Source organism: Semicossyphus pulcher, unplaced genomic scaffold (assembly GCF_022749685.1).
Source record: "Semicossyphus pulcher isolate SPU_LCO1_2020_fin unplaced genomic scaffold, fSemPul1.0.p SCAF_6, whole genome shotgun sequence".
Lineage (NCBI taxonomy): Eukaryota > Metazoa > Chordata > Actinopteri > Labriformes > Labridae > Semicossyphus > Semicossyphus pulcher.
In genome coordinates, this window is record NW_027211737.1 from 15,726,280 (window position 1) to 15,753,975 (window position 27,696).

General features: G+C 40.3%; 1 protein-coding gene across 3 annotated transcripts in view; it reads right to left on the bottom strand.

Annotated features, from left to right (window-relative positions):
* Positions 1-27,696, bottom strand: part of ccser1 (coiled-coil serine-rich protein 1) — a 108,980-nt gene that overhangs the window by 62,312 nt on the left and 18,972 nt on the right. For all 3 annotated transcript variants that reach the window (XM_069682778.1, XM_069682780.1, XM_069682779.1), the window contains exons 6-8: positions 26,892-26,994; positions 11,921-12,095; positions 6,899-6,976 (exon numbers count right to left, since the gene is read on the bottom strand). In XM_069682778.1, the coding sequence (XP_069538879.1) occupies positions 6,899-6,976; positions 11,921-12,095; positions 26,892-26,994 (356 nt within the window). The remainder of the gene's footprint in view (positions 1-6,898; positions 6,977-11,920; positions 12,096-26,891; positions 26,995-27,696) is intronic.

Consider the following 27,696-nt stretch of genomic DNA (forward strand, 5'->3'; position numbering starts at 1 on the left):
AAGCTCGGCTTAGTGCTTCCATGGGGATAAAGCCTGTAAAAGGATACTTTCTCCACGAGGACAAACAATTAACAAAAACAAAGTCCAGCGGTATTGAGTCAGAGTGGACTCTGTTTACCTGGTCTTACAAGGGAGATGTCTATAATTTTCTGTACTTTCATAACATGCACACACAGAGACAACAAAAAAACAAAAGAACAACGTGAGATTAGGATGAGATTGAAAAACCACTGACATGCTGTGACAATAACTACCTTAATCAGCCTCTAAAATTAAACTCACCCAAAAAGGACTGAAGGCTGTTATAAATGAGCTGTCTGGCTACAACCGCGCTGTGTGTCTGCCTCTGTTATAAGACACCACTGTTATAAGAGCTGAGTGTTAAATTTAAATGTTAAATTAAAGTTAAATGTTCAGAAGCAGCTTAGGACTACATTCATGTGGGCTTCATGTGGACAGAAAGATAGAAAACAATGGGGATAAGCTGAGAGAGAAACATAGAAGGATGATAATGTGCAAGGTCAGACAGAGCTCTGTGACAAGGAAAGTTATTACAACATACAGTTAATTGTGTTCTGGCCTTTGTTGCCACTTACCAGCCCAACCATGTACCCCCCTACAGAAAATCTCTTAAAAGAACCTAAAAAATAAACTAAAATGAAACACTTTATCCTGCTAGCTGAAAGAAGCCCCCCCAGTGTGCATGAAGTCACCCATCAGGTGGCATTCCAACTGATTTTTCCAGGCTGAATTGGATGGAAAAGGCTGTGGAGGAAAAGTGGGGCATGCAAATTTATTTCTAATGTGATTGGTACGGCCTCAGTGGGGATAAATCTGATCAGAATCATTGGAGTGCATCCACTTTATGTGATTCTGTATAGATGTCGAGGCCCCTCTATGCCTGCAATCAGCTGCAAGTTGAAGAGGTTATGAAGATGAATCACATTCCCCTTGTTACATGACATTATTTAATTTTTTAACTCTTTTTTTGAGAAACACATTTGAGAAAATGCGAGGCTTGTTTATCTTTTATTTTAACACCCGTCTTCCTTCAGTTTGTTTAATAAATTGCCTATTTCTTGAAATTGGCAAAAAGGGATGTGAGAAATAACATCATAATTAAATTCATTCTCCTCTCCTCCTCCTCTTTTTAAAGCAATTTATTCAACATTTATTCATAACTTTGCACCTTTTAAAACACAAATTGCGTGTTGCTTGAAGAAGCTAAAAGGGTTTGGGGGAAAAAGGAAGAAAGGGACAATTGTGTAATCAGCTTGACCATACATTACTGGATGTCACGATATTTAAGGCTACCCTTAGGCATACCCGTTTTGCCATGAAATGCCTCCTTAACAAACTCACTTCTAAAAGCATGACAAGACACAAGGGTGTTTGGAGAAGTTTAAGACGCATGCTTATATAAAACTTTAAAGTAAAGAGAGGAAACAAAGCAAAAAACAATAAAAGAAAAGAAAAAACATTCTGCGCAGGACATCACAAACCTTACAATACAGCACAAAACAAAGAAGTCATAAATAATTGGCATCTTTATAAATTTACTGGCTTTTAAATCTGACAATTGGGTCATTTTCTCAACCCAGTCTGATTTATGTCCATGGAAATGTGTACTGTCAGTACAAAATGCTAAAGCACTTTGTACACCAACTGCCAAAACAGTGCACCCTCAACATGCAGCACAAAGTGGAGTACTTCAAAAACTGGGTACAGGAAGGAGCCACAGTGTAGGCTGCTCCTGCCAAATGAACACTGACAAAACGTGATACAGGCCTATTCTTTGGTGGGTTTATACGTTGCATGATGTGCCTGCTGGACAACCTACACTACCACAATGTATTAAATTCATAGCTAAAAAACAAGCAACACCAGAGATGCTTGAACAAACAAACACACAGTTCCCACATTAAGTAGCCTACCTGTGGTTTTAAACATCTCTTTATTTCTGTCTGCTTGCTTTCTGTGTTTATCTACTGCTGCCTGACTGACTATAATTATGACTTCAATAACATACTATTTATGCACACTGACAAAGGAGGGTGAGAGAAGCGGCTTAAGCGTAAGAAAAGGAGAGGAGGTGATAAAAAATGTGTCACTTACTTGGACAGATAAGGTATCATGCCTCCAAGAGTGTCATTAAAAACTGTGACCTTTCTCACCTGCCTTTATGAATTAACTCAGCTGTCAGTAAAGTAAAGACCAAGTCACCGTCAGCACCCATTTGATTCGATAGCTATCAAAGAAAAAAAGCTTGTGTACATCTGGACACATAATGTACAGCTACAGCGCTGCTATCCTACTATATAAACTGAGGCACATGTTCTGGATTGTGATGTTATAGGTACTTTATCTGTCCCGAGCCGCTCAGAAAGCAGTAAAACTGACAGCTCGCACAGAAACAGTTGGGTAAGCTGTCAAACCACTTCTGTAATATTTACGCTGTTTGAAATATAAGAGAGCTGTCACCTGCCGAAATGTGCTGAAATGTAGTGGTGGCCACTGAGGTGCTTTATGTGAGGAATTATCAGAGACATACTGTATTAAATATAGCTTTAAAGTAATAAAAATTAGGTTAATCAAGTGCGGCCTTGAAGCTGCTTGACGGGCTGTAAGTCTAAATCAAATAAATAAAGTTCAGATATTAATGTTTTGTATTTAAAGTAGGTTTAATTGTCCGTGTGTTCTGGGTGAATAACAAAAGGCACATCTGACAACACCTCTCTTTACTCTACTCAGCTCCATTATTAAAAAACTTAAGCCTTCTGAAGTCAAATTGCACAGTTATAAGGACATTGTACAGTTAATATTCAAGGCTGAGTGTTCTGGGAGTGGATTTTCCTCAGGTGTACCTGCTGTTTCTTAATTATGTTTTCATTTGTCAGCGCTCACTCGACAACCCTGTTTGTTATTTCTGACACACAGCTGTTAAGTGTCGAGATCGCCTGGGGTAGGCTAGTTAAAACTTTTTTGTCTTCCTTTTAAATCAAACCAAAGCGAAGTTGCATTTGACAAATCCAAGAATAAGACTGACCCAGTGTTAATGCAGTACATCAGTCAAACATGTCCTCAGTCTGAACTGGCTTTCTAAGATGATAGCCTAATGAATAATTTGAAATGTAAAAAGCGCCTATTTAAGTTTCACCGTCAAGGGTTTTGATTTAATCTCCAGAACTCGTATTACAGAATCACTGATCAGAGGGACAAAGATTTAACAGGAAATGTGAAAATCTGGACAGCGAAATTCCAACAACTTTTCTGATCACTTCTTCTTCTTCTCTTTTCACACATTAATGCACTTGAGTGGGTGACAGTTTGTGTGTGAAACTGGACGCCAGGCTTTCGGTGTGAAGCTCAGACAACAGAGGGCAAAAGGTCACGTGGAGTGAGAGAGAGAAAAAAAAAAGGACAAAGATGGATGAGACTGGCCGTTCTGCGCTCCTGCTTTGCATTTGTGATTAATATCCCCGTTACATTTGTAAACTCACATGTTTTCTTGCACTCATGCATCTTTTTAACCCTCTCATAATGTGGCCTTGGGATGGAGGACGGTCTATAATTATAAATTTGCAGTCATTATCATTATACATTATTAATTTCTAATTATGCAGCATCTGACACATTGATAAACGTTTCACTATAAAAAGAAGTTCCTCAGGAGTGCTGAAACAAAGGTGAATGTACACAAATGTCCATTAATTGGGGAGAAAAGTTGCTGTCCTGGTCGTTTTACAAAACACACTGGTGCTCTGATTACACCTCCGGCAATGACTCTGCTGTGAGATATCACTTCAGCCTTCAGAAATACAGTAGAAAACACTAACTGGGACAAAATCTGGTAATATCATGTCACATGCATCGCGTCTAAATTAAACTAGGGCGCACTGTGACACTGCAGCCTCTCAGGTGGCTACCGTAGATTATTTTTACACCCGCAGAGTCGTTTTCTGGAGTTCCAGGACAAATTCTCTTCTTCTAGCCCCTCCCTACTTTCCCTTTTTCTCTACCGCCCTCCTCCTCAAACGCTCGTACTTCCTCTCTCACCTCCATCTCTCACACTCCTGTATTAATTTTCTCCTCTTGAATTGAGTTATCAGGTATAATACCATGACGCTGAATCTACTCCTTTTGTATGCACCAGCTCTCACATCCTCCCCTAAAGCCTTTCCCCCTCATCCCCCTCGCTCCTCAATATATCTTACAGTCAAGTAGAACAATATCCTATTCTCAGCAGAGCAACTATTTCCTCATATTCAGCTCTCTCCTCATGCAATATGCCGTCTCCATCTTTATGTTGTTTCTTTTTTGTGCCTGCAGCTCTGTCAAAAGGTTAGCCTTTGCCTCCCACCTTCTTACTCATTCCTTCTCTATATATACACGCACACACACACACACACACACACACACACACACACACACAAGTCTCTTATTCCTCTACCTGTTTCCATCTCTTGCCTAACCTCAATCCCTCCACCTCTCGCTGCGTTCTCCCTGCTTTTCATAACAATCTCAATGCCGCCGCCGCTCCCTCCTGGGTAAGTGAGGAGATGTTCAGGACAGTTAGGATGACAGCTTCATTTCCGATCGGAAAACAATAGTTTTTTTTCAAAAGTTGTATTCTTACAGTAGACAATTGAAAACATAAAAATGCTTACAGATTTGTTTTATTTTCTTTCCAACACTGTTTTGGAGAAAGAATAGTGTCCAGATTTCCTTAACACTTGGATGCCAGCTGGTGCGTGTTCTTCAATAAAAGTTTGGCATAGTATGATATTTTAGAAATCTGGTGCAAAGCTTTCTTAATATTTAACGATGAAGTGGATAAAAATCTAAATCTCACATTTTCTTTCTCTCCTGCCAAGTTTTACTGAATATGAAATTGTGAAACTTTTTTACATCGACATGTACTTTGTTCAAGTAGCTAAGCGAGTGAACTTGTCTTTTAGAGTAGCTTTATTTCAGGAACTTTATGTTCCTTAAGTCAAGAATAAAGCTCCCTGCTCATTTTGAATATGTTTACATATAACTGTAATGTAATAACACACAAATATTGTCAACCCTGAGTACTGTAATTTCTACTGGATCTAAATACAGTGAAATATTACCACCCCTAGATCCATCTGAATGATTATTTTCTGGTTGTTACAGGTCAAGGGTTTATGTTTGTGGTTTATATTTGTGGGACATTTGCCCTCATTTTTTCCCTCTAACCTCTTCTGACCCATCTTTCCACTTGTCCACCTTCCTGTCTGTCCATCATTCCTCTATATGCATTCCTTCCTGAGAGAGTTTGAGCCAAGGCTGCGGTCTTCACGCTGCGTCCCAGCCCACATTTTTAATTTTTCCTTATCATCCAGCTGCCACCGACACTCCATGTAGGTCAATAAAGAGGTCACACACAAACACAAATAAATACACACACACTAAGACGAGGTGACAAACAGTACCAACACCAAACACTGTGTATGTTTACAATCACACATACACTTACTGCCGAAGTACACTTATTAGGAGCACAGCTCAATATTTGTTGGCACTGTGTCAGACGCTGGGGCATTAGTGTGTGGTTGTGTTCGATGAAACACAAACGCAGGTTATAAAAGTAACACAGTTGAGGAGTTTTGTCCATACTTCTCTCTCCTTGAAGAGCCTAACAAGAACTCTGCCGCCACTCAACTAAATCCCAAAGAAAAACCCTGACAAAGGCCCTGCAAACTTAAACCTTGCTCTCTCACACACAGACACAAAGCTCACAGAAACACACACTTCAGCACTCCCTGCAAGGATTATCAAATCTCATCTAGATGGCACCGCTCTGATAGACTAGGTCAACAGGGCCTGTCAAGGCAAGCAGAGCACTTGGCCCCTCTCTCGTTCTTTTTTGGCCCATTTCTCTTGCTTTTCTTTTGGGTTCTTTCTTCTTCATATGTTCCTCTCATTGTCCCTCCTCGACTTGCCGCTCTGCTCTCTTTTTTTGTCTGTTTAATCTCTTTAAGAAGCTGGTGTGAAAAAAAAAGCTATTAATTGTTCTGATAAGCGTAAAACTGAAGTAGACACGTGGATCAAAGGAAGATTCAGTTTTATATTTTTGATCAGAGAAAGCCTGCTGTGTGCTTTTAATTAAACCAGTTGGGTCAGTGAATTGTAGGATGTAACATCAGACCCAGACAATTCCAACAAGTTTATTCCAAGAAGGCAACAACATCCTCAATAATGATGAAACATGACGGACGGCTGCTTTTTTACGATGAACAAAAAGTACAAACAAAAAAGATGCAAATGGAGCATCAGATGGCAGGAGGATGGAGACAACGTGGCGTCTGTTCTGCGGTTTCATATCACTGCAGATTCAAGACTTCAGTTTTAGCCACAACATGTAAAAAAAAACAAAAAAAAACACCTCCAATAACATGAAAATAAGCCCACTTTTGACAGCAGATATGTGAGAAAATCAGAGCGTGAAACTGCTCAAATTGCAGCTGACAAAATTTCTGACCTGCCAGAAATGTAACCATTCGTCTGAGATCCAGACCGTTCAGGCAATTAATCAGGCATCGTGACCTCTCTCATACTGCTTTATAAAAGGACAACTGATCCAGTAGAAATGCAACCCAATCCTAGAATTACTTCAGGGCTAAAATTAGGCTTCATCTGTACAGTTTTAATAGTTAACTTAAACATCTTCTCTTTTCAGAGACACCAAGTTAAGTGTGGGCGTTGGTTTCATTCAAACTCCTTGACAGATGGCAGTGATACTTGCTCAAAAGTTGGCCAAAGCCTCTCACTCAACACTTAGTAATCAGCTCTCTTTTTCTCTCAAACACAAACACACAAATTCAGTATCCGGTAAATGCATGAAGCAAATTAATGTCGTGTTTTAGGTTACCTTGAATGGAAGGGACTTTTCACTGCAGGGGCTGATGGGTAGAGACTGGAGGCTGCTGGCAGGACTCGTCTCTGTGCTCTGTAAAGACAAAAACATAAATTAAAAATATTATCAAGATGTCACGGTAAAAAGCTAGTGATGTGCACAGAATGATATACACAACATCCGCGAGCATTTTAGCTTTTAATTCTTGCAAAAAAATAAAGTCCGTTTCTGAGAACTTGGCTGTTTAAATAAAGCTCCGTGCTGTAATTTGTCTTTGGTTGGATGGCTTCTTACATAATCACTGTGTTTTCTGAGGCCAGCTGTGATCACACACACATTTTGGCTCTGCTCCTTGACACAGGTGTCTAGTGGGCAGAGAGCAGAGGCAACTGGCTGGAGCTCCGAAACACAGACACACACACACACACACACAGCTGCATACAGTAAACCTGCACGCTAACACATACAAACACGTACACAAAGTTAAAACAAGCAGTTGCTGGTCAGATTGGTACCTGTGAGGGCCAATGGCGAGGACAGATGGGAAAGTGGGATAAAATTAAACCATGACTGCTGGTATTGATGTAATACTACAAAGTAATGACAGGACAGCACACACAAGGAGGTAAAAGCACATGTAAGATACAGGAAAAACACACTTGGTTCCACACACTTGGTTTTCTGGTAAGGTCTATTTCTTGCCATCTGCTGCCCTCTTGCAGATTTATATGCAAGCCAGCCTCCCTGTTGTTTGAGACAGAACAGGTACTCACAATCAAGACACCTGAAAAAAAGGGTCTTCTTAAGCTAAAATATTGATTGTTTGTACTTATTTTTGGCCTTCCTTCAAGATTTTGAAGTCAGCTCTAACAAACACAAGAGGCCAAATCTTTGCGCAGCACAAACTTGCTGCTTTATTGGTTTGGCTGACCTTTTAAAGAAGCATACCTCCCTATCAGAATTATAGGTGTGCTATGGCGTCAGGCCCTAAATGTGTCATCTATGATCAATGCCTTTCCCTATGTAGAAAGACAGGCGCACACTCAGTGACACCAACACACTCTCTGTAGCTCTCACACATACACATTCTCTTTAAGGTCACCCCTGTCCCACAGGCCTTAACACACAACTGTCCCCACAATTAGATGTGGTTCAGTAAAAAGCCTTTCAGATTTAAGAATGGAGAAAGCTGCCTGGGAGCTCTGGATTTAATGACTTGCACTACCCAGAAGCTAAATGTCTAAAGATGATGAATGGCCAGGGAAAGGAAAGCAGGTTTTGTAGTTTGATACACCCCTTTAATCACATTCACACATCACTTAAATCAAGAAATGAAACCTTTAAATAACTCAAGGTGCATTCAGGCCCACTCTCTCTCTCATTGACATTTGGCTTTTTATCAGAAGACAGCACCATTAACCACATACTGTCATGCAATTTAGAGAGTTCTTTGGAAAACCCAGGGTGACTGCTTTGAATTTGAGAAACTAACTCTGCTTGTCTAGACGTGATTCTTTTTTATTCTTTGTTTTTGTGTCAAACAAAAGCTCTATATGAATAGTTTTGTTTTCCACACCTCCTCCCTAAACAAACATAAAAGTTCGCTGTAAGAGTTCACCCAAAGTTTTGATTGACAAGCCAGCTACTGTATACATCAGACCGGCATCACGTCATCAAGTGCCGCTCAGAAATGCCCGCCCACTGTCTTGGGAAAGGAACACTATAACACAAGGAGAGTTCTGAAAAGCTGTTTTACCAGAGGTTATTAAACAAAAAAACACACCTGCATCCAAAAATATCTGGTCTCGCAATCAAATATTGATGTCCAAAGAAACCTGGCCTCTACGTTGGGTCATAGATCAACTTGGACAGGGGAAGACTAAAGGGGCATGACATCTGACAGATCAACCGTTATGGTGAATGCTCAGGTTCAGGCAAGGTCGGAAAATAATGCTCAGGTTTAAACGCAGAATGAATGCAGACAATACGGACTGGATGGTATGGAAAAAAGAGTGACAAGAGGCAGAGAAGTAAAATCTATATTCCCCTTTAGGGTCTCTCTCTTTAGGGTCGGGGTGCATCATTTTGGACCAGTGAATTCCTCTACTTGGAGACTCAATAAGGCAAAAAGATGACAGAATAAAGGACACCTCTGACCATTGAGGGGTAACTACAGCACCTTGGAGAATAAAAGGGACCTGACTTAGAATAGACCAACCTCAATCCTAACCCTTTCAAATCATATGTAAGTGTTATATAACAACACAAAGCTTTGGTGCAGTAAAAAAGCTGCTGCCACAAGCAGAGTCACTGTGATAGACAGGAGGTCTTCGGAGGCAAGAGCTAACTGGTGGTGCATGTGTGGATACTGCCCATCCATGCCCACAAAGACAGTGAGTGTTGGCTGTAACGAATGGTTACAGCTTTGCTATCCATGGCTGACACTGATAAATGTGGATCATTGGGTTTGTCAACATTAATACACCCACGATCAGTGGCATTTTAAAAATATTCTTTTGTGCAACCAACAGGATAAATTGAGAAAGATAAATAAATCAATGTTGGATGGAGTCTCTACCACTGGCTTAAATATGCTAGTTTTACAAATATGATGCCTGTAAAGACAAGAAATTGTAAGGTGTTGTATTATCTGGCCCGGTAGTCATGCATGTCATGAGTAATGACAAGCTTTCTTTCAAGCTTTATGTTGGGAAATCATGTGTAGTTTCTCAGAGGGTTCTGCTGCGTTTTGAAGCCTTTATTACAGAGAAACAAGAGATATGGTAGGAAATAAGAACAAAGATTTTAACTAAGGGCGTTGGGGAGTCTGCCACTTACCTGCATTACCTTGTTATAACCTTTACACAGGAACTGAGAACTGCTTATTTGTGGGAAATCTAAGACTTCTTGGTTATCATGTTAAGTTTTGCTTCGCTCATGGTATATTTTCCCTTGACTATGTTGTTCAACCATGCTTCCATACAAACAACATTTGTGGACATTCTTTGAGAGCATCTAGAATTTGTTACAGTTGTAAGTGTTGGCACAGAGCAGAACACATGCAGGAGATCTAGGAGAAAATGAGATAAATATTGGATCTTGGACACGAGCGCCTGGCTTCAGAATTGTTGGATTACACTGTATGAGTCATTTATGGTAATTTTCGGCTCTTTGAAAGCATCTCCCAGTCTTTGCTGCTCAGTACAGTGATGATGACTGGCTGTGCTGTGTTATGTGTGACATACACAGTTTACCAGTGACTGACCAGAGAGGCGAGAAGTAAGAATAATTTGGGACTATTAGTTTAGGTAAACAACATAAAAGAATACAAGATTGGAGATCAAAACCAGAAGGTCAAGCTAATAATATGCAAAGCATACAGACTAGACAAGTCACCCTCCCCTCACTGCAGAATGGATTACATCCACTGATGTAGGGTAACAAAATTTGCAAGTTAATGACACAACAGAGCAAGCAAAGAGGGCAAAGTATCTCCTCTTTCATATTCATGTTGTGTTGCTGTGTACTCTTTCTCTCTTGCACTCTCTTTAGTCTCTCCGTCACGACTTCAGTTTATGTCTCACTCACAGCGCTCCTGGGAGGAAAAAGGAGAGATATGACAAATAAAGAGGTAGGGAGATAGCCATGCATACGCCTCTGTGGACTGTAATTCACAGCTAGCTTTGATCTTAGTCTAGGGGTACTAATGGTGGGGTGTTCAGGAAGGTCTGGTCAGCCTTTTATATGTATTTTTGTGTATATGTATTTGTGAGTTTGGGTCTGTAGAGCATTTGGTCAGCCACCTGTGCGGACTACAACAAAAAGCAGCCACGTTGCTAATGGATGTTCTTCTTTTTGGTATGTAAATGCATCATACACTTTCAAATATAGTAACAAAGGCTAGATCAAAAAATATAGCATATATATACACAACAGAATCCATATAACCAGGTCAAATGAAGCTATGCTGGCACAACTTTGACAAACATAAGCGATTGTTTAGGTCTCAGGCATTCTCTAAAATAGTGTAATTATCATTGTGGCCTGACTGGGTTGTACTGCAGCTAAAAGTGGAACTTTATATTCAGCAGATGATTGTATAATTTATCATTCTGACTGAGAACTTGCCCCAAGTCAAGCGCTCTGCAAATAGCAATTACCCCAAATAAAACATATAAATCATATTTACAATTTTATGTTCTAAAAAAAAAAAGTCAATACATATAAAATGTGAAAATAAGAAGTTTCAAAGCTCGAATATTATTTCGCTTCCAGTCCCACAGTTAAAAAGACTGCATGACTGCACTGCGTGGTCATCAATATGGTTGCCTGGTTGTTACAGTTAAACCTTGTGCAGCTATTGCAACGTGTCAGTGCTTTACTAAGTGCCCATTACAGCTAATCACTTCTATAATGGTGTGGATATAATTTCACTGTTTTTTCACACTGAGATGGCCTCATAGCCTGAGGACAAAACCTCAGCTTTAAGCAGACTAAAGCATTTAAAGAGCAGAGTGATACCCTGAAACAGGGGGATTAATGTGTAAAGTCTAAGTGTGTGTGCATAAAGAGTATGATGGCAACTGCTAAAATTAGCATCCCAGTTTCCTGCTCCTAATGTAGAATCTGATTAAATTAACAAAACAAAGTGATTACAGAGACCTTTTAAAGGCGGGAACGGAGCTGATTAAAACAGGGAGTGGAGGATTTTGTCAGTGGAGCATTGCACTGTTTTGGTTCTAAATGCCACTTGCTTCATATATTTTTGCTAACCCCTTCACCTCTCCTGGTCTGAAACAATCTGATGCATTTATAACTGGATGTTTTTATATCAGAGGGTCTGACAGTGCCATATAAGATGAAAAATAATGAATCTCAGTCTCCAGATGTTATTCTTGTGCTTTGAGAATGTCAAATACACTAAAGGACACTTACCATGGCCCTGTTTTGAGATGTAGTTCCTCATCCTACTGAGTTAATGTCTTAAAATGCATGCAAAGAAAAGTTCATGCTAGTGTGTGTGTGTGCATGTCCCACCTCCTGCAGTGTCCGTCTGAGTCTTAAAAGCAGGGTTTTGACAGCTGTACAGTCCTGCTGCATCAGTCGAAGCGGCAGGGTCTCCAGCCCCGGAGTTAAAGGCTCGTCTTCCCTCCCCAAACCCAGCGCAGAGCTCCAGTCATTGGGCAGCAGGCTGGTTGGACGGATGGGCTCCCTGGGGGGAGGGTAGAGTGAAGGGAGAGAGATAAAGAGGTTTGATGTAAGTATGAGTCAGAGTGAAAACTTGATCATTGACCTGTCTTCAGTGCCCCTCACTGCGCTCCACAGAGCTCAGACTCTCAACCTGGCCTTTGGTCGTTACTGATGGTGGAGGTGATACATCACACAGAAATGTTAAGCTATCTGCTGCTTCTGAATGTCCCAAGAGTTCCCAGAATGTGTTATATAATGAGTGAACAAAAAACTGCAGTGCATGCAGAACAATAATATGTGACAATTAGCAGGAAGACAATAAAAGATACAATCTACAGACCAATCATAAAAGATCTAACAAACACTGAAAGACAAAAATGTTAAGTGCAAATAAAAAAAACACAATTCTATATGGCACATTTCTACTGACTCCATTTTAATGAGAACTCATTTCTGTAATAAGTCTGTTTGAGATTATTTAAAACCGACAACATACGATGATAATATAGTCCTTTACAAATACACCCCCCCCCCCACATACAAAAGCCCGCAGGCATAGACACTAATGCATTCCAAGATCAAAGTCCATCTTGTAATCCTGCGTCTGACCATCATTATCAACTCAAAAGGACTCTTCATTCTCAAGAGCTTTGATTCATTACGGCACATCGCAGCTGTGTGATCCTGTCTCTGTCCCTCTCATACTTTAATGATGATTCTTAATGTAGTGTTTTGTATTATAGCTTGTTCACAATTCTTCTTCTGCAGAATCAGCCCAGTGAATGTGTGCATGCAGCTGACTGTGTGCTTGCAGGGAACACCATTTGAATGAATGGTGGCGCAACAGAAAAAAAGAGGGGACTCTCTCCAAAAAACAGACAAGTTCACAAGTCGCTGTTTACAGCCTGATTAGTAACAAACCAGTGTGACTCTCCTTTTCTTTTACACAGCTGTGACACTTTAGTGTGGTTGGATTCAGACACAGATGATCACAAACAACAGGGAGAGGTCAACCAAAGCATTGTTTTAATTAAGTGTCCCATTTGAGAACACAGTCCATTAAACAGTAAACAGGCCTCTAGAGCAGTATGTCTTCAGTCTCCGGTTCTTGGCCTCCGTTCGTTGTCTCACCTTCAACACCTATTTAGCACAGCAGCGGACAGATACCGGGAAACTTTCAACAGGAGTCGGGGTTGATCAATGTCACAGCATTCCTGAACTTTCTTTGCCTTCCGGCCAACACTAAAGCTTGGTCTTAAAACTGACCTTACCTATAAAAAGAATCATATATTCATAGTCATTCATTGCTGGAAGCCCACTTCACTTTTTCTGTCAGTTTGAGGGTTTAAGTTTAAGCACAAGCATATTTTTTAAACTGCTTATGATGTGGGACTATTTTGCATTCCTCCAGACATGAAAACAAGTCTGAAAACAAACATCAAGCTCTCCTTCTGTTTGGTAGTTTCTGCTGCTTAAAAAGAATTATGTGACTAACGTTTAAATTCAGTTTGTTACATCTTGCTTGGCCACTCATAAATAAATAAAATGTCGATTACATTAGGAAAACAAATGCTACAGCTTACTTTGTGACAGTTTTTTAGCAATTGTGAATATTACAGCAAGGTTGTTTGCTGCTGTTGTGGTTTTTTATTTAATTGTTTGATGATTATGGGTTAGTAAAAGATTCTGAAAAGCAATTTGCCTTTTTTACATTCTCATTTTAGAATTAAACTTTACTGAAGGTCGATAGTTGTCCGTGGGTGCATTCAGTACTATTTTCACACCACAATAATCATACATTAACTCGAGTTGCAAAGTTTAAACAGTTAAGCACAAGCGGATGTTGGTTAGATTAGGATTCAAACAGAGATTTGAAATTGAAAAGCATCAATGAGTGCATATTAAGGTGTGTTAGTGTAAAAATAACTTCCAAACAGAGCTCTGTAAATGGTTAAATTGAACCTTAAAAGCAGCACAATGTGTCCTTTTTTCCATTGACAACCATTAACAGGCAATTACAGACAGTTTTCAAATCAATGAAAATGTGAAAATCAGATGACCCTTGCTTGGCCCAGAGAGATTTTCCAAATGTCAAAAGTAGAGAGACAACAAAAGCTTGTTGAATGTGCAGCTTCAAGGCCGATATGCTCTGAAAGGCTAAAACTATTAAAAATAAACAGATTAGTTTTCTGTCTGTGCTCACAAGCACAGAATGCTGCTGTCAGGTTTGTCACTTTTATTCCAAATTTGTTGCAAAGCCTTCCTTCAAGTTATTTTATTTCTGTGACAGCAGGATAGAAACTAGAACAAACAGTGACTTTAATCCAAAAAACATGTAGCAAATCCGAAAAAAAAGAGTTGGAAGTGAGTTTGAGTCACTAAATTTCTGCATTAACATTTCTCTGCCAACAAGTTGTGATATTTGGAAAGAAGTGCATAAAGGGAGACGGTGTATCTCATCTCTGCTGTGACATTTTCAAAAGGTGAGCTGAGAAATACCAACTTCCTGTCTGAGAACCACAAAGACAACCAGCATGCTCACAGTCTGCAAATCAAGAGAAGGAGGAGGAGGAGAGGGATGGCAGCGAGGAGAGACAGACGTATGATGCCGAAACGGTGAGTTCTTTATCATCAGGAGACCATGTTCACTTTGACTGATGGCCATTTAGAGGCGAAGTGAGAGGAAATTAGATGTCTTTTGTCCCATTCTCCCAGAAAAATCACCAAGTAAACAGTGACTGGGAGCATTACGACCGACAGCAGATTCCCAGGAAAAATGCTCTTAGAGCAAAACAAAAGACCATATCAGTGAAATATCGATCAACATAAGACACTCCAAAGAGTTCTCAGTGAAAACGTCGGACTGAGCTGCTCCACTACTTGCCCTTATACTTTTATCTTTACTGGTCGCACTTTCATTTCAACTTCTTCCCCATCCCTCTCTTTCTCTGTCTACCCTTCCTTACATCTCGCTTTCGACCAATCAATCAGAAACCCTTGACCGCTCTGTCCAAGCTTCTTTCTCATCCTTCTCTTATCCACCTCCACCTCCACCTTACCCTTCACCTGATTCCTTGTCTTCTCTCTCTCTCTCTGCCCTTCGCCTCTTTTTTACCCCGTTTCACTTTGACAACCGCTACACAAAACTGATGCAGTATCAAAGGCGACGCTGTCCCCCCAGGGATCCTGCTTAGCACCTCAGACAAATGTCAATGAAGCCTTCTGTCTTTTGAGGACAGGTGAGCTCCATCTGTCAAGCAGCCACGGGTGCTTTATTCCCCCTTGAACTGTATTCTTTCTATCTTTTGTTCCTGCCTGACATCTCCGGTTAGAGTAAACTTTCTGCGTTTACTTCTCTGTTACTCCACCCTGCTATCTAGGCGGGATGAATTGAGTGGAACTAAACGACATACGATCAATCACACACTGTTCTCTCTGACAGCTTGTGTCAAGTGGTGCAGTGCAGCGCCACAAGAAAGTTTTTCTCTCAAAGTAGTTTTTTGTTTTGTTTTTGTTTTTCTACGTCTGTGTGTTTCTCTGAGCCTGACACCTTTGCCCCCTCTCTCGCTTTCAGTGGGGTTTCAGGTTAGAATTCTTCTTTCACCTTTGTGGTGCGCATCAAATCCACAGAGCGACGGGAAAATGAGTGGGAGAAAGGGTTCAAACAACACTCACCTCCCCAGAATCATACAGGTGTCCTTATGCAAGGTGTTTGCTGTCTCAGTAAAGAGAAGTGGAACAACTCTGGTTAACTTGAGCAACTGATGGCTGAAAATGTGTTTCACTGCAGGTAACTTTTTTCATAATGATACCATCCAATCTCAACTTTATAGTCTATTCTTTGTTATGCTGTCTATAAAAGGTATTCTGTGATTGCACAATGTAGTCAGCCTTATCTCCTTCTTCAACTTCTTCCAACAGAAATGCATTGTATAAGTGTTTAGTGCACAGAAAATAAGTTAGATGCATGGGTTGTCCAAAATGTAAACATGACTAAAATATTACTCTAAATTCAAGAAGGTGGTTTAAGGGCCCAAGAAATCACACCTCAAGGGCCTGTGCCCACTAAACTAACAGTTCAACGTTTTTCAGCACAAAAACGCCCTTGGTGTCTGCTGTACTCACAGCCCAAGCAGTTGAAAATAGTTCAACTTTTGGAACACAACCGCGCTCGTCAATGTCACTTCTCCCTCACCAACCAATCAAAATAAAGAAAGGGCGAGTTCAGCTTTGTCAACAACAATGGTGGAGAAGAAGCATATTGTTTTTTCAAGGGTACAATTTCCAGGTGTAGTGCTGCTGCTAACGCCAGCACATGATTCCTTTCCATTGTTTACTTTGTAAAATGTCTTTGAATAAAAGCAAATATTAAGCATAGAGAGCGATTTAAAACAGACTTAACGATCACTACCGAGAGAAGCAGAAGTGCCGCCAGACAACTTTCATAACCTAGCAACAGCTAGCACCGGTGAGAAGTGCTCTGAAATTGAGGTCATGGGCGCTGCCAGCATAAAAAGCGCCGCTAGTGGACACAGGCCCTTATGAAGCTATTGTTGTCACAAACAGGTGTTGTAAGAATAGAATATCAATGAAAAGTAACATCTTTTGCAAATACAAAGAACAACTTTTGATGTATTTTAAAGGAGATTTGTATGAGCGATGGACCATTTCCTGCACAGGTGTTTCTGTGGTCTGTTATTTTGGACTTGCAACTTCCCTTCAGGAGTTATAGCAGAATAAATTCAGCAGGATGCCTGTTAAACCGAGTAAAACACGGTTTTCATTGTGGAACAAAACTAAGGACCGAGGGACTGTTTCAATGACAGCAGCATCAGCAAAGACTGCCAAGCTGCCACTGTTGTGTGTGTGTGCTATATGGGAGTGTGTGTGTGCACATCAGAGTATACATTTTTGACCGCAGTAACAGAGTAGATTAAGTCATTTTCCAGCTAAGCATGAGTCTGATGTGCAGGTAATTACAACACACACACACACACTAGGAAGTGCACGACACAGATGAAGATGTTCAGTGATGATGGATGTAACACAGGTAGGGAGGCCGTTCCTCTACAGGGTCATCTGTCTTCTCACTGTCATGAACCGATAGCCCGACACGCTCACACTATTTCTCTTTTTTTACAACTTGCACCCTCTCTCGCTCTCTCTCTCTCTCTCACTCCCTCACATTGACATGGACTTACACATACTGCTGTGAGAGCAGAGAACAGGTCTCTTTGATAGGAGTCAATTAGAAGATAACACAAGTGGACATAATTTGAATTCATAAAGATGTAGTATTACACCAGCTAGTGGCTGGAACTGGTACTGCGTGGCCGTGTCTGTGTGAAGCTAATTACAACTGAATACATGGATTAAAGTGCAATTAAATGTTTTCAGAGATTTTTTTCTCCACAGTTCTTTCAGAGTAATTACACAAAGGACAGAAAAAGTAAACAGGAGAGAGTGCGAAAAATGAACCACTAACAATATAATTCTGTTTTTACTTCTGTCCCCACAGTACACTTTATCTTTTATTCTCTTTTTATATCATGCCCCCCCCCCACTTCATTTTGTCTCCCCTCCTTCCTTGTTGTCTCCTCACCTCTGTATTGTATCTGTCTTCCTTACACTCCCCGCTCCACCCGTCTGACTCACCCCTCTCCCCCCAGAAGCCATTTCTCAAATGCAGACTTCGAAGTGATCCATTTCACCAACCTGAAAAAGCCAATTATCTGCCTTTTTATGACTTTCATTATTTTACCACTCACAGTGGTTTATTACAGGGCCGTTGGCTGCCAGCAATGACACATACCTGCACACACACACACCAATACATATTGGCACCAACACACAAACACGCACATCCACACGAGCAATAAACAAAGAGGCAAACATTTCTATATGCACACTTTGATTTCTTGGTTTACATATTGTTAAGTTTGTGTGTGAAGTGACAAATAATGACTGCTAGTCAAATAAATTATGTGTGATTGAAAGGCATTATCTTAAGCAGCAGTGAAGAGGGGTGGGCTGCACCCTTGTCAATCAGCACTATAAAGACATTGCATTGTCATGTGTTTAATAGCAGTTAAGGACACTTTAACACAGAGAAAGGCACTCAAGCGCCAACTTTTCCCTTATTTAATTTTTAATGACAACAAGAAATATATTTATGTGGACAATCCAGTTTGTGTGTGTGCGCACGCAATGCAGAAATCTGTGTGTCATGCATACACTTATACACCAAGTAAAGTATACAGCAGCTATATTAGAGAATGATCGCCCTCATTTGTCACTCCTTCTCTCCAACTGACAGACACAGTGTGCTCATCTACATTCAGCACCTGAGGCTGCCGATGTTTAATGCTGCCATTAAACTCATCTCCGACATAAAGTGCATCTGTGACTAAAGAGTGAGCGCAAGCCAGGCTGCAGGCAGTGAATCTAATGTCGAATTCAGGTCTTCAGACACAGGACAGGAGAGAATATAAAACAAATGTAATATGGCAGGGGTGACTTTCTGATTAACCTAATATTCCTTTCTCCTTTCTGCTTTCTTTGCACTTTGCACCCTGAATCTGCGCTTTTGTTAGAAAAGTAATCGGCACTGCTTGCCTTTTTTTCTCGTCTGTTACTAACTCCTACATATTTTTGTCTGTCTGACTGTATACCTTCTGAGGCTGTCCATTTGTGCTTCATCTGCTTTGGCATCTTTGTGTATCATAATGTATTCATAATTGTAATTGCATAAAAACAACCACACTATCCTCTTCTGAAGGAGCGACCTTAGAGAGTTATCAGAACACACTAATTACTAACAAAACTTCTGGTTGCTTGGAGAGATCTATTTAATGATGGTCCCATGTGTCACATTACATTTTCCTATTTCAGAGAACATTGCCAAGCCACACTGCACGAAAATTTTATCATGTGTTAAAGCCTTGAAGCTGTTTTCAATTAAAGTAGAACATTCACTGATTTTAGCACAAAAACACAGCTATGAGTTCATAAAGTCCACAACCGGAAGTGATGGCCCCGGGAAATCTGACACATCCTGCTTTGAGTTTAAACTTCTTGAGCATCACTAATACATCACAGTTGCCCTAACTCAATGCCAAAGGTGACAACAGATCACAAAAGTAAATACTGGATGACAGAGGCAGAGTTATTTTCATAAAGTTAAATCAACAAATCCATGTTAAAAAATGCAAATTCCCCAGCCAAAGGGAATTATTGTTTGGCGTGCACATTAATGTTCATTTATTCTATTCATTACTTAAGGACATGATAATTTTTTTCCTGTTATTCCCACGCCATGATAATAAAGGACCAGAATTTCAATGATGTTATAATGTGCTGTGGTTGTGTTTATTCAGAAACCGCAGCCTCATTAAACTCCTACTGACCCCGCAGCTATGACAGGCTCAAAGAGCAAAGGCTCAGGTGAGAGTAGCAACACCATGGAAATCTTTATACATTAATAAGTGTCAGATGTATTTTTAGCTTCAGTTGATCACATGTATCACAGTTGGAAGTACGACACAGAGTGCGACACAGAGCTCACATTGTTAACAGATGCATTATAAATGTAGGTTTTCTGTAGTAAACAGTGATGAGAAAACACAGGGGTGCATCGGTACACTTAAGCTGCAAACTCCCAGTAGAGGGTATGTTTATCGGTAAGTAGAGAAACACTGCGTGAAGCTAATGTTTTATGTGCATCAGCTATAACAACATCAACAGCTTCAAAATATATTAAAAAGCTGCCTCTCTCCTTTTTATTCTACTTCCTCTCGTCACTGTCAGGCTCCTCCTGTCAGGGAGTCAAATATATTGTTTAAGATGAGTCATAACGCTGATTTGTTGTTATTTTGTACTGGCACTGTTGTCATCACTGTGACAAAATAACAGCACCGATGAACAACAGTTTCCGTACTGAGTCATAGCAAGGTACAATTGATTAAAATGAAAGTGACTCTGTATTCACGCCTTTATCGTGACAAAATCTGCACTCAGGTCAGATCCATTTCAACAGTTCACACTTGATATTCTCATTGACAGTAACTCTAAATAACTGTTAACCGACATTTCCTTTCTTATACTGGATCTATAAGCCCTGATGTTTTTCAAGTTGGTGCACACAAACATAATATCCTGTCCATAATCACCTGCGTCAGCTCTGATTCTGATTAAATGAAATGGAAATGTGCTGCGGTACAAGGAATAAGCTTCTTTAATCCAGGATATTAAGGGACTGTATGCTCCCTATCAGGCTGTTTCCATGGCGATAGGGAAATAGACTGTATATTCATGTATAGAGGGACATTGGTGGGCCGGATATAAAGATGCAAATGAATTGTTTACACAAAGACACTCGAGACTAGGAGTTGCCTAATTATGTATTACGCATATAGAAGGCTACAATGACAGCAAGGGGAATGTTGCTTTGATTGTGTACGCTTCATGTCACTGTACCCTTAAATTACACCAATTAACAAGAGGATTTGTAAGTAAGAGATCTCTTTACATGAAGCAACGATTACCGGTGCATCCCTGATTCTGTCTGACTTCGTCTACAGAAAACTGTAAAGCTCAGTAATTAACACATTTGTGTAAATCTCTCACATTTCATGCTAAAAGGATTTCATGATAAGTTTATCCATCAGCAAAGCACTTATTCGTAGCATCTGTAATTATAGCATGGGTTGTCTTTGTCAGTTTTGGTGTCTTAACAGGGAAAATGGTGCAACCAGTCTTAATGCACAGCTAGGATAAACATCTCTCGTTAGCGCACGGATACGAGCTTGTAATTGATCTGGATGTAAACCCATACATCCTCAGTTAAGCTAGCCAGCCAGTCAAGTTAAACTATTCGATTAATACCACCAAACTACTATTTAAACTTCTAAACTTGCAAGGTACTAAGCCAAATACTAATTGCACTTAGAAGCCTCTGACTTAAAGTTTCCTGATGACTCTCTTAAAGGGGCTTTCCTTTCCAGGCCCTAGTTTTAGGTGACATTAACGCTAGCTGCAACAGAAAGCAGCTAAGCTCAAACATGAATAAGGCAGCAGAATCAGCAACAAGTTCTCATGGGAAAAATTAAGTATTCACTTAGTAAATCATTTTTTGGTGTTAATAGGAGAAGGAATGTGTTTGAGAAAGGAACAGGCAAGGCAGGAAATATCTCAATTCATCTCTGCAAAGGGGAAACTTTTGCATTTTGATATAGTTTCACTTACAAACAAGCTCCAATCGCAGCATGTTGTATCTTAATTATGATCAACATATAGTATACTGTAGTTGACAAAAGAAAGGGATAAGCTTAGGAGATGAGAGGCAGTGCCTTCATGCAGCGGGCCGTGTTTGATTCCAGCCAAAGCTTTTTTCCGCCCATCATCCTTTCTCTTTGCTCCTGCCGTCCCGTCACCGTCTAATGAAGGCGAAATGTCCCAAAAACAATCTTAAATCACACACAGAGACGAGAGGCAGACAATGCACGAGCCAAACACAAAAGAGCATCCCTCACTTTGTTATTCAAATACCCTCCATATGCTGAAAAATGATATTAAAGGTTCAGGAAAACAAAAGGCTCGTGTCATGTCCAACAATCTGTTAACCGAATAAAAACAGTGAATACCACTTAATGTTTCCTTTAATTCCTGGAACGGACCACTCAACAAAAGAAGTAATGGAAAGGAAAGGAATGACTTATTCATTGCCAATTTGATGTTTTTCTCAGTGTGACAAATCAGAACCACGAGTTCCCATTCAAAGCAAGAGGGAAAAAACAAAAGCCAACACTAATTAGTCTCCCTGTGTTGAACATTTAATAAACCCAGCAGAGTGATGAAAATTAGACGCTCAACAACAGCAATGGACTAAAGGAATATGCATAACAACAGACGCACACTACAAGATTTTGAACATGTTCTGCTTATTAGGCGGGACTGGAAATTAAAAATGTCAGAGAATATAGGCGTAGCTTTTCCTCCAAGGCTTCTGATGTGATGCTAAGCTTATACAAGCAGTGTGCAGGCCTAAACGTATCTTCTTAAAAAGAATGTGTCAGTAACCTATATGGAGCACATTATTATTGACATAAATAATGTAAAACAGGCCAAACACCACGGATGAATATAAAATGAAAGACACTTTTGGCAGCATTATACAGCAGCAGACTGAACAGAAAGGGAGCGGAAACTACTCTGTGTTCCTTCCAACTCCCACTGTATGCTGTGTGTGTCGGAAAATCATGCTGCAGTGCATTTTATCTGTCCCCAGCTCCACTCCAAGGCTCAGCTGGATTCTTTATGCCTGTCTATTTTTATAAATGTGCATGTGTGCATGGAAGTGAATGTGTAAGAATCTGACGTGTGTTGTTTTTGCTGACTAAACGGAGTCTGGTGGGATTAGACAGAAAAACTTAGCGGATGTAGTTTATGAGTCATATTAACATTAAACAAATTTGTCCCTCTGTTTATGTGTGTGTGTGTGTGAGCAAATTCTATATAAGCACAGATTACATGTCTCTGTGGGAGACTACGGGGCCAAGTGAGAGTTTTATTACGATCTACCCGAGTGTGAAAGGAGGGTGTCTCTTCCAAATCCCAATAATCCTTCTTTACTTCTATTGCTTCGAAGCACCGCCTGACGACCAAACGCACGCAAGTATGAGTATGTAGTCTTCCTGTCCTAAATTTGCAAGGCCAGCCTTTCTGCATTTCCTTCTCCTTTCTAAAATTAGACACACAACACAACACAAAATAAGCAAACAGGGGAAAAAAAGACATTCAAACCCCCACCTATCAATGTGCAGTGATTGTGGAAGTGACCGTGTATAGCTAGAGGCATGTTGGGGGATGTTTTTTGGTAGTATATTCAGTTTGACTTGGCAGGCTGTTAAATGAGAGTCTCAACAGCGTGATGGGAGCCAAGACACAAATCTTGTGCATTTAGGGAATAAAAAGATTACAAACAAAATATTAACTCTCTATTTAATTAAGCTGTCATTGGAGAGATTTGGGACTTGTCCCCAAACATTGACATATTCCTAACAAGCCTTACTACGCCTATGGGGGAGCATGTGAATGCTGCAGCTGCACATTAATCCTGGGATCAGTCGTGCAGATAAGGGAATTGAGACTTTCATTTGTGTCCACTGCATATTGACCGACAAGGACATCTGAGCGTTTGCATGTCCTCTCCTCGGACTACCTGCCTTCTGCACAGCAATGGAGAGCGTTGAAAAGAGAAAAGGGAAAAGAAAAGAGGAAGAGAAGGGGAACACTCAACAGGCAGACTGCTGTTACCATAGCAACAAGCTAGCTATATCCCAAATGTCAAAATTTAATTTCCTCTGTGTCTTTTTCTATAAGAGAGACGAGGGATGAGCTTGAGTTTTAACACAAAACAGGCACTGAGATCTATCACAAAGACATATATTCAGTATATTCCGGTCTAATACTCTCTCTACACCCCTTCATCCACCAACAACATGCCACAGAGGCACACTCAATACTGTCATGCGGCAAAGACAGGCATTAATATGTAGAGTAAGTATTGCATCTGGCTACAGCAAAAGAGAGTTTTATGTAACAAAGCTCATGAAACGAAATACTTATTATTCAACCGAGGCCAAAAGATATGTTTTTGCTCATCTACATTCTGCCAATATGTAGCCCTGTTAGACCGCATTAATTTCTAGTTTCAGCATTTAAATATGAAACACAAGCATGAAGGAATAGCAAACCGAGCCGCAGTGTTAAAAGTTTACTAAAGAGCAACGCTACACTACTTTCTGCTAAACAAAGTCTGACCCAAATCTGATTTATTCTAAAACATTCCAAAAACGTCTTTACTAGCCACAGCAAAGTCATTGAAGTGGAAAAATCTAGAGCTGCAAAGATCGGTCAATGAATCCATTTGTGATTGACAGAAAATAAATTGTTTGTATTAAGTTGTATTCTAAGCAAAATTAAAAAACAGTCGATGGTTCTAGCTACTCAGACAAAGATTTTCTGCTTATCTAGATCTCCTGTGACAGTAAACTGAATCTTTCTGGGTTTTGGACAGTTGGGCTTACAAGTTTCAAGACGTCACCTTGGATCCTGGGAAACTAATATTTTTCTATTCAAGTGAATATAGAACAAAGGACTCTGAAGTTTCCAGTCCGCCTTAACCCCCAAACTCTCACAGTCCTCCCCTCTCAATGTGTCTGTCCCTCTCCTCATCTAACCCAAAAAAAGGAATGTTTAGCACACAACATTTACTGCTATAGCTGTGTTACTGTGGTGTTAACATTTACAAAGTAATAAACACAAACACCTTAATGCCTGCTATCAAAATCATCCAACTGTCAAACATTAAAGAGAAGGCAAGCGTGCAAAACTTTGTGTGTGTGTTTGTGTGCACATGCGTGTGTGTTTGTGTGTGCGCGTTTAGCAGATGTTCTGTGCAGCCTGTCAGACAGCCAGCAGTATCCTGCAGCTGATACTCTCTTTGGACAGACTGACTGACTGACTGACAGGTGTGTGTGTTTGTGTTTTTGTGTGTGTGTGGGTGTGTGTGTGTGTGTGTGTGTGTATGTGTGCGTGTATGTGTTTGTGTTGTCTTGTGTGTGAACAGAAGGGAGCTTGCTTTGCCTCCAGCAAATCAATGTCCCCTCGAGGGAACGTGGAACCTGAGACAAAAAGCGAGACAAACTATGGGAGAAAGAAAGACTGAGCGAGAAAGAGCAAGCCCTGGGCAAACACTTTTTGCTCTTTTTCGCATTACCAATCTCTGTTTCTTCTTCTCACAGATTTCACACGTTTTACAGTAAATCTGTCTGAAAATGTTCAGTTAGAAGAAATGTGAAAATGTTGAATTACCAAAGTGGAGATATTAACCTCTTGCCAGGTGCTAAATGATCATCACGGTGAGAAAAATAGATCTGGCTCCGTTATGTAACCTGCCCCAGTATTTCCAGAGTCAATACAGATCACAACATGCTGAACACTGGCATTGATTCCCGATTCCATTCCCTTTTAAAGTAAAACACAATGTGCACTATATCCTATCCCTGGCTCTGTTAAAATGTGCAGTGCATCTACAATCAAATACAGATTTGCAAAGGCGCTAGCATGACTACTGAAGAATTTTGTTTAAAAATATAGAATGCTTAAAAATGTTCAGCTCAAAGCCTCGTCTCTCATCCATTCATTCATCAACTTGGAGAAATGGAGCCATCCTCTAATATTTGGCATTTCTAGCTTGAATATTCATGCTGCATTCCAAGCAAACTCAATCAAGCAGTGTTTTCAGACGTATAACATCATAGCCTTGACTTTGTGTATTGAAATGAATAATGCTAATATTTTTGTGAGTGTATGTGTGGACGTGAATGGTCCTCCAGTGCTTTCAAAGACGAGTGGCCAAAAAGGACTTCAGTTAAAATGAAACATCCAATGAATTGTCTGACGCAAGCCTTGGATGGGTTGAAAAGGTTGACTTCCGACTGATTAACTGAAACTGTCTAGACACAGAAAATGTCTCTCTATTCAGCAAAACATTCAAAGAGAGTGAGAAGTGTGATAAAAAACCTTCTCAGAAAAAAAGAAGAAGCCGAGGCTAAGCCCAATGTCTCAGTGGTGTAGTACAAATCCTTCAACCTCTACTTCAAAAGGGCTCACACAAGTTGACCTGTACTGTCTCTGCAAGCAAAGAAGGTCACAGCAGCTTTATCTAGGGGAACACATTGGTGGATACATACCTTTACTCTATTGGTAGTGAGCAGAAATAGAATAAATTCAACCAGGGAGTAGAGAGAGGGGCATTGAAAGGTAAAGTAATAATCATCTGCTGGCGTGTCAGACACACCAGCAGACGATACCACTGATGATACAACCCTTTTATTACCCACTGACTCCATAAAACCAAATAAGCCCTATCAACAGAGCCACTTTCCATGCGTGTGTGTGCAGATGTGTGGGTGTGCATGTATCAGTCTGTGTCCCAAACAAGACCTATCCTAATTCCTGTGTGCAGACAGAAACGAGTGGCCAAATCAAATCAGATATGGAACCGTCCTTGGCAGTGCTTCTCACACGTACAAACAGAAACTCTAAGTGTTCTCTATCAGCCTTCGGCTACGGGGAGACAGAGGAGAACAGAGAGACAGCTTGCATATTCATTCGCAGAGAGTTTATTTATTTATTTATCTACTCTCCGTCTTTGTGTGCAAGAGACTTGTCTCATCTCCACGGGAGGGGAAGACATAAAACATGTTATGCATTTATAGGGAACATTCAACATCAGCAATTCCTAGAATAGACATTTCCCTCTCTCTCTCTCATTCTCTCTCTCTCTGTCTGTCTCTCTAGTGGCAATGGAGTGTGTGGTGTAAAAGAAAAAAAAACTATATTGTCGCTTTAAGGTCATTAAGATATACTGCACAGAAGATAAATGCCCCTGTGGCCAAGTGGGTAAGTGCATCAAAACAGATCTGTGAGCCATTCTCCAGTTGCATGTGATTGAATCTTGTTTTAAACCAGCCAATACTACACCACGGTCCATTTATCTCATGCCTTTTCTATCCATGAAGGTGGTTCTATTATATCAAGCCAGTATACTCCCTCACAGACACACGCATATGGTTTTTTTTTATCTATCCGTCTTCATTTTCTTTGTTAGAGTGCAAGACAACTCTGCTCAAAATATCTGCATAATTACACTGCCAGCTTTTTTTTTTCTCAGAATCTCAATACATTTTTCTCTCTCGCTGTTAAAAACATGAACGTACATAGAGTATTTTAATATACAAATGTACATATTTACCTTGGATTTTCTCTGCCTGGGACGCGATCACCTGATGGGTCCATCGGGGAGGGAAGCAGGTTGAGACAAGAGGCCAGCGACTGACTGGAGTCTTCTCTAGACACTGTGCAAACACACCAACATATGAGTGTTAAGAAATCAAATAGTTGACACCTAAAAAGGCATCTCACCTGATCGAAACATATTTTACTGACCAAAAATAATAACACTACTTACAAATTAAATTAGAACTATAAAACACCTGTCATGTCAGAAAGTAGCTCTTTCAGAAGTCTTCTTTAAATGGCACATTTGACAGAACAGTGTGGAATACAAGTCTAAATTAAAAGCAGGTGGTGATGCCCAGATGTGGCATTTATTTCTGTCTTTGTAAAGGTCCCGTGATGTCTTTCTCTCTCTGTCCCTGTCTGATTCCACAGGGCACGGGTCACAGGCGGAGTACGCATACAAAGCTCTGAAGCTGAACACTGTTGCCCATAAATTGCTGCGAAACTGCTTGCTTTTTAATAAAGGCTTCAACAAGCCACCTGAGAGAGGAGTGCCTATGAGAATGTGCAGTTGTGCATGTGTGTATACATGCATGTAGCTGGACTGTGTGGTCACTGCCTGAATGTGTGTGTGCAGGTGTGTGTGTGTGTATTTAAATGACTCCCTTTAAGAAGGAGTGTTGAAGAACCATTCTCTTCCAGCGGCAGCATAAAGTCTTAGTCCCTTGACTTTATGAGAACTATTCATCAAACCTTTAATTTCATGCTACAGTCTGCAAACCATTAGGTCTAATGACTAAGCATGCACGCTGGTGTGT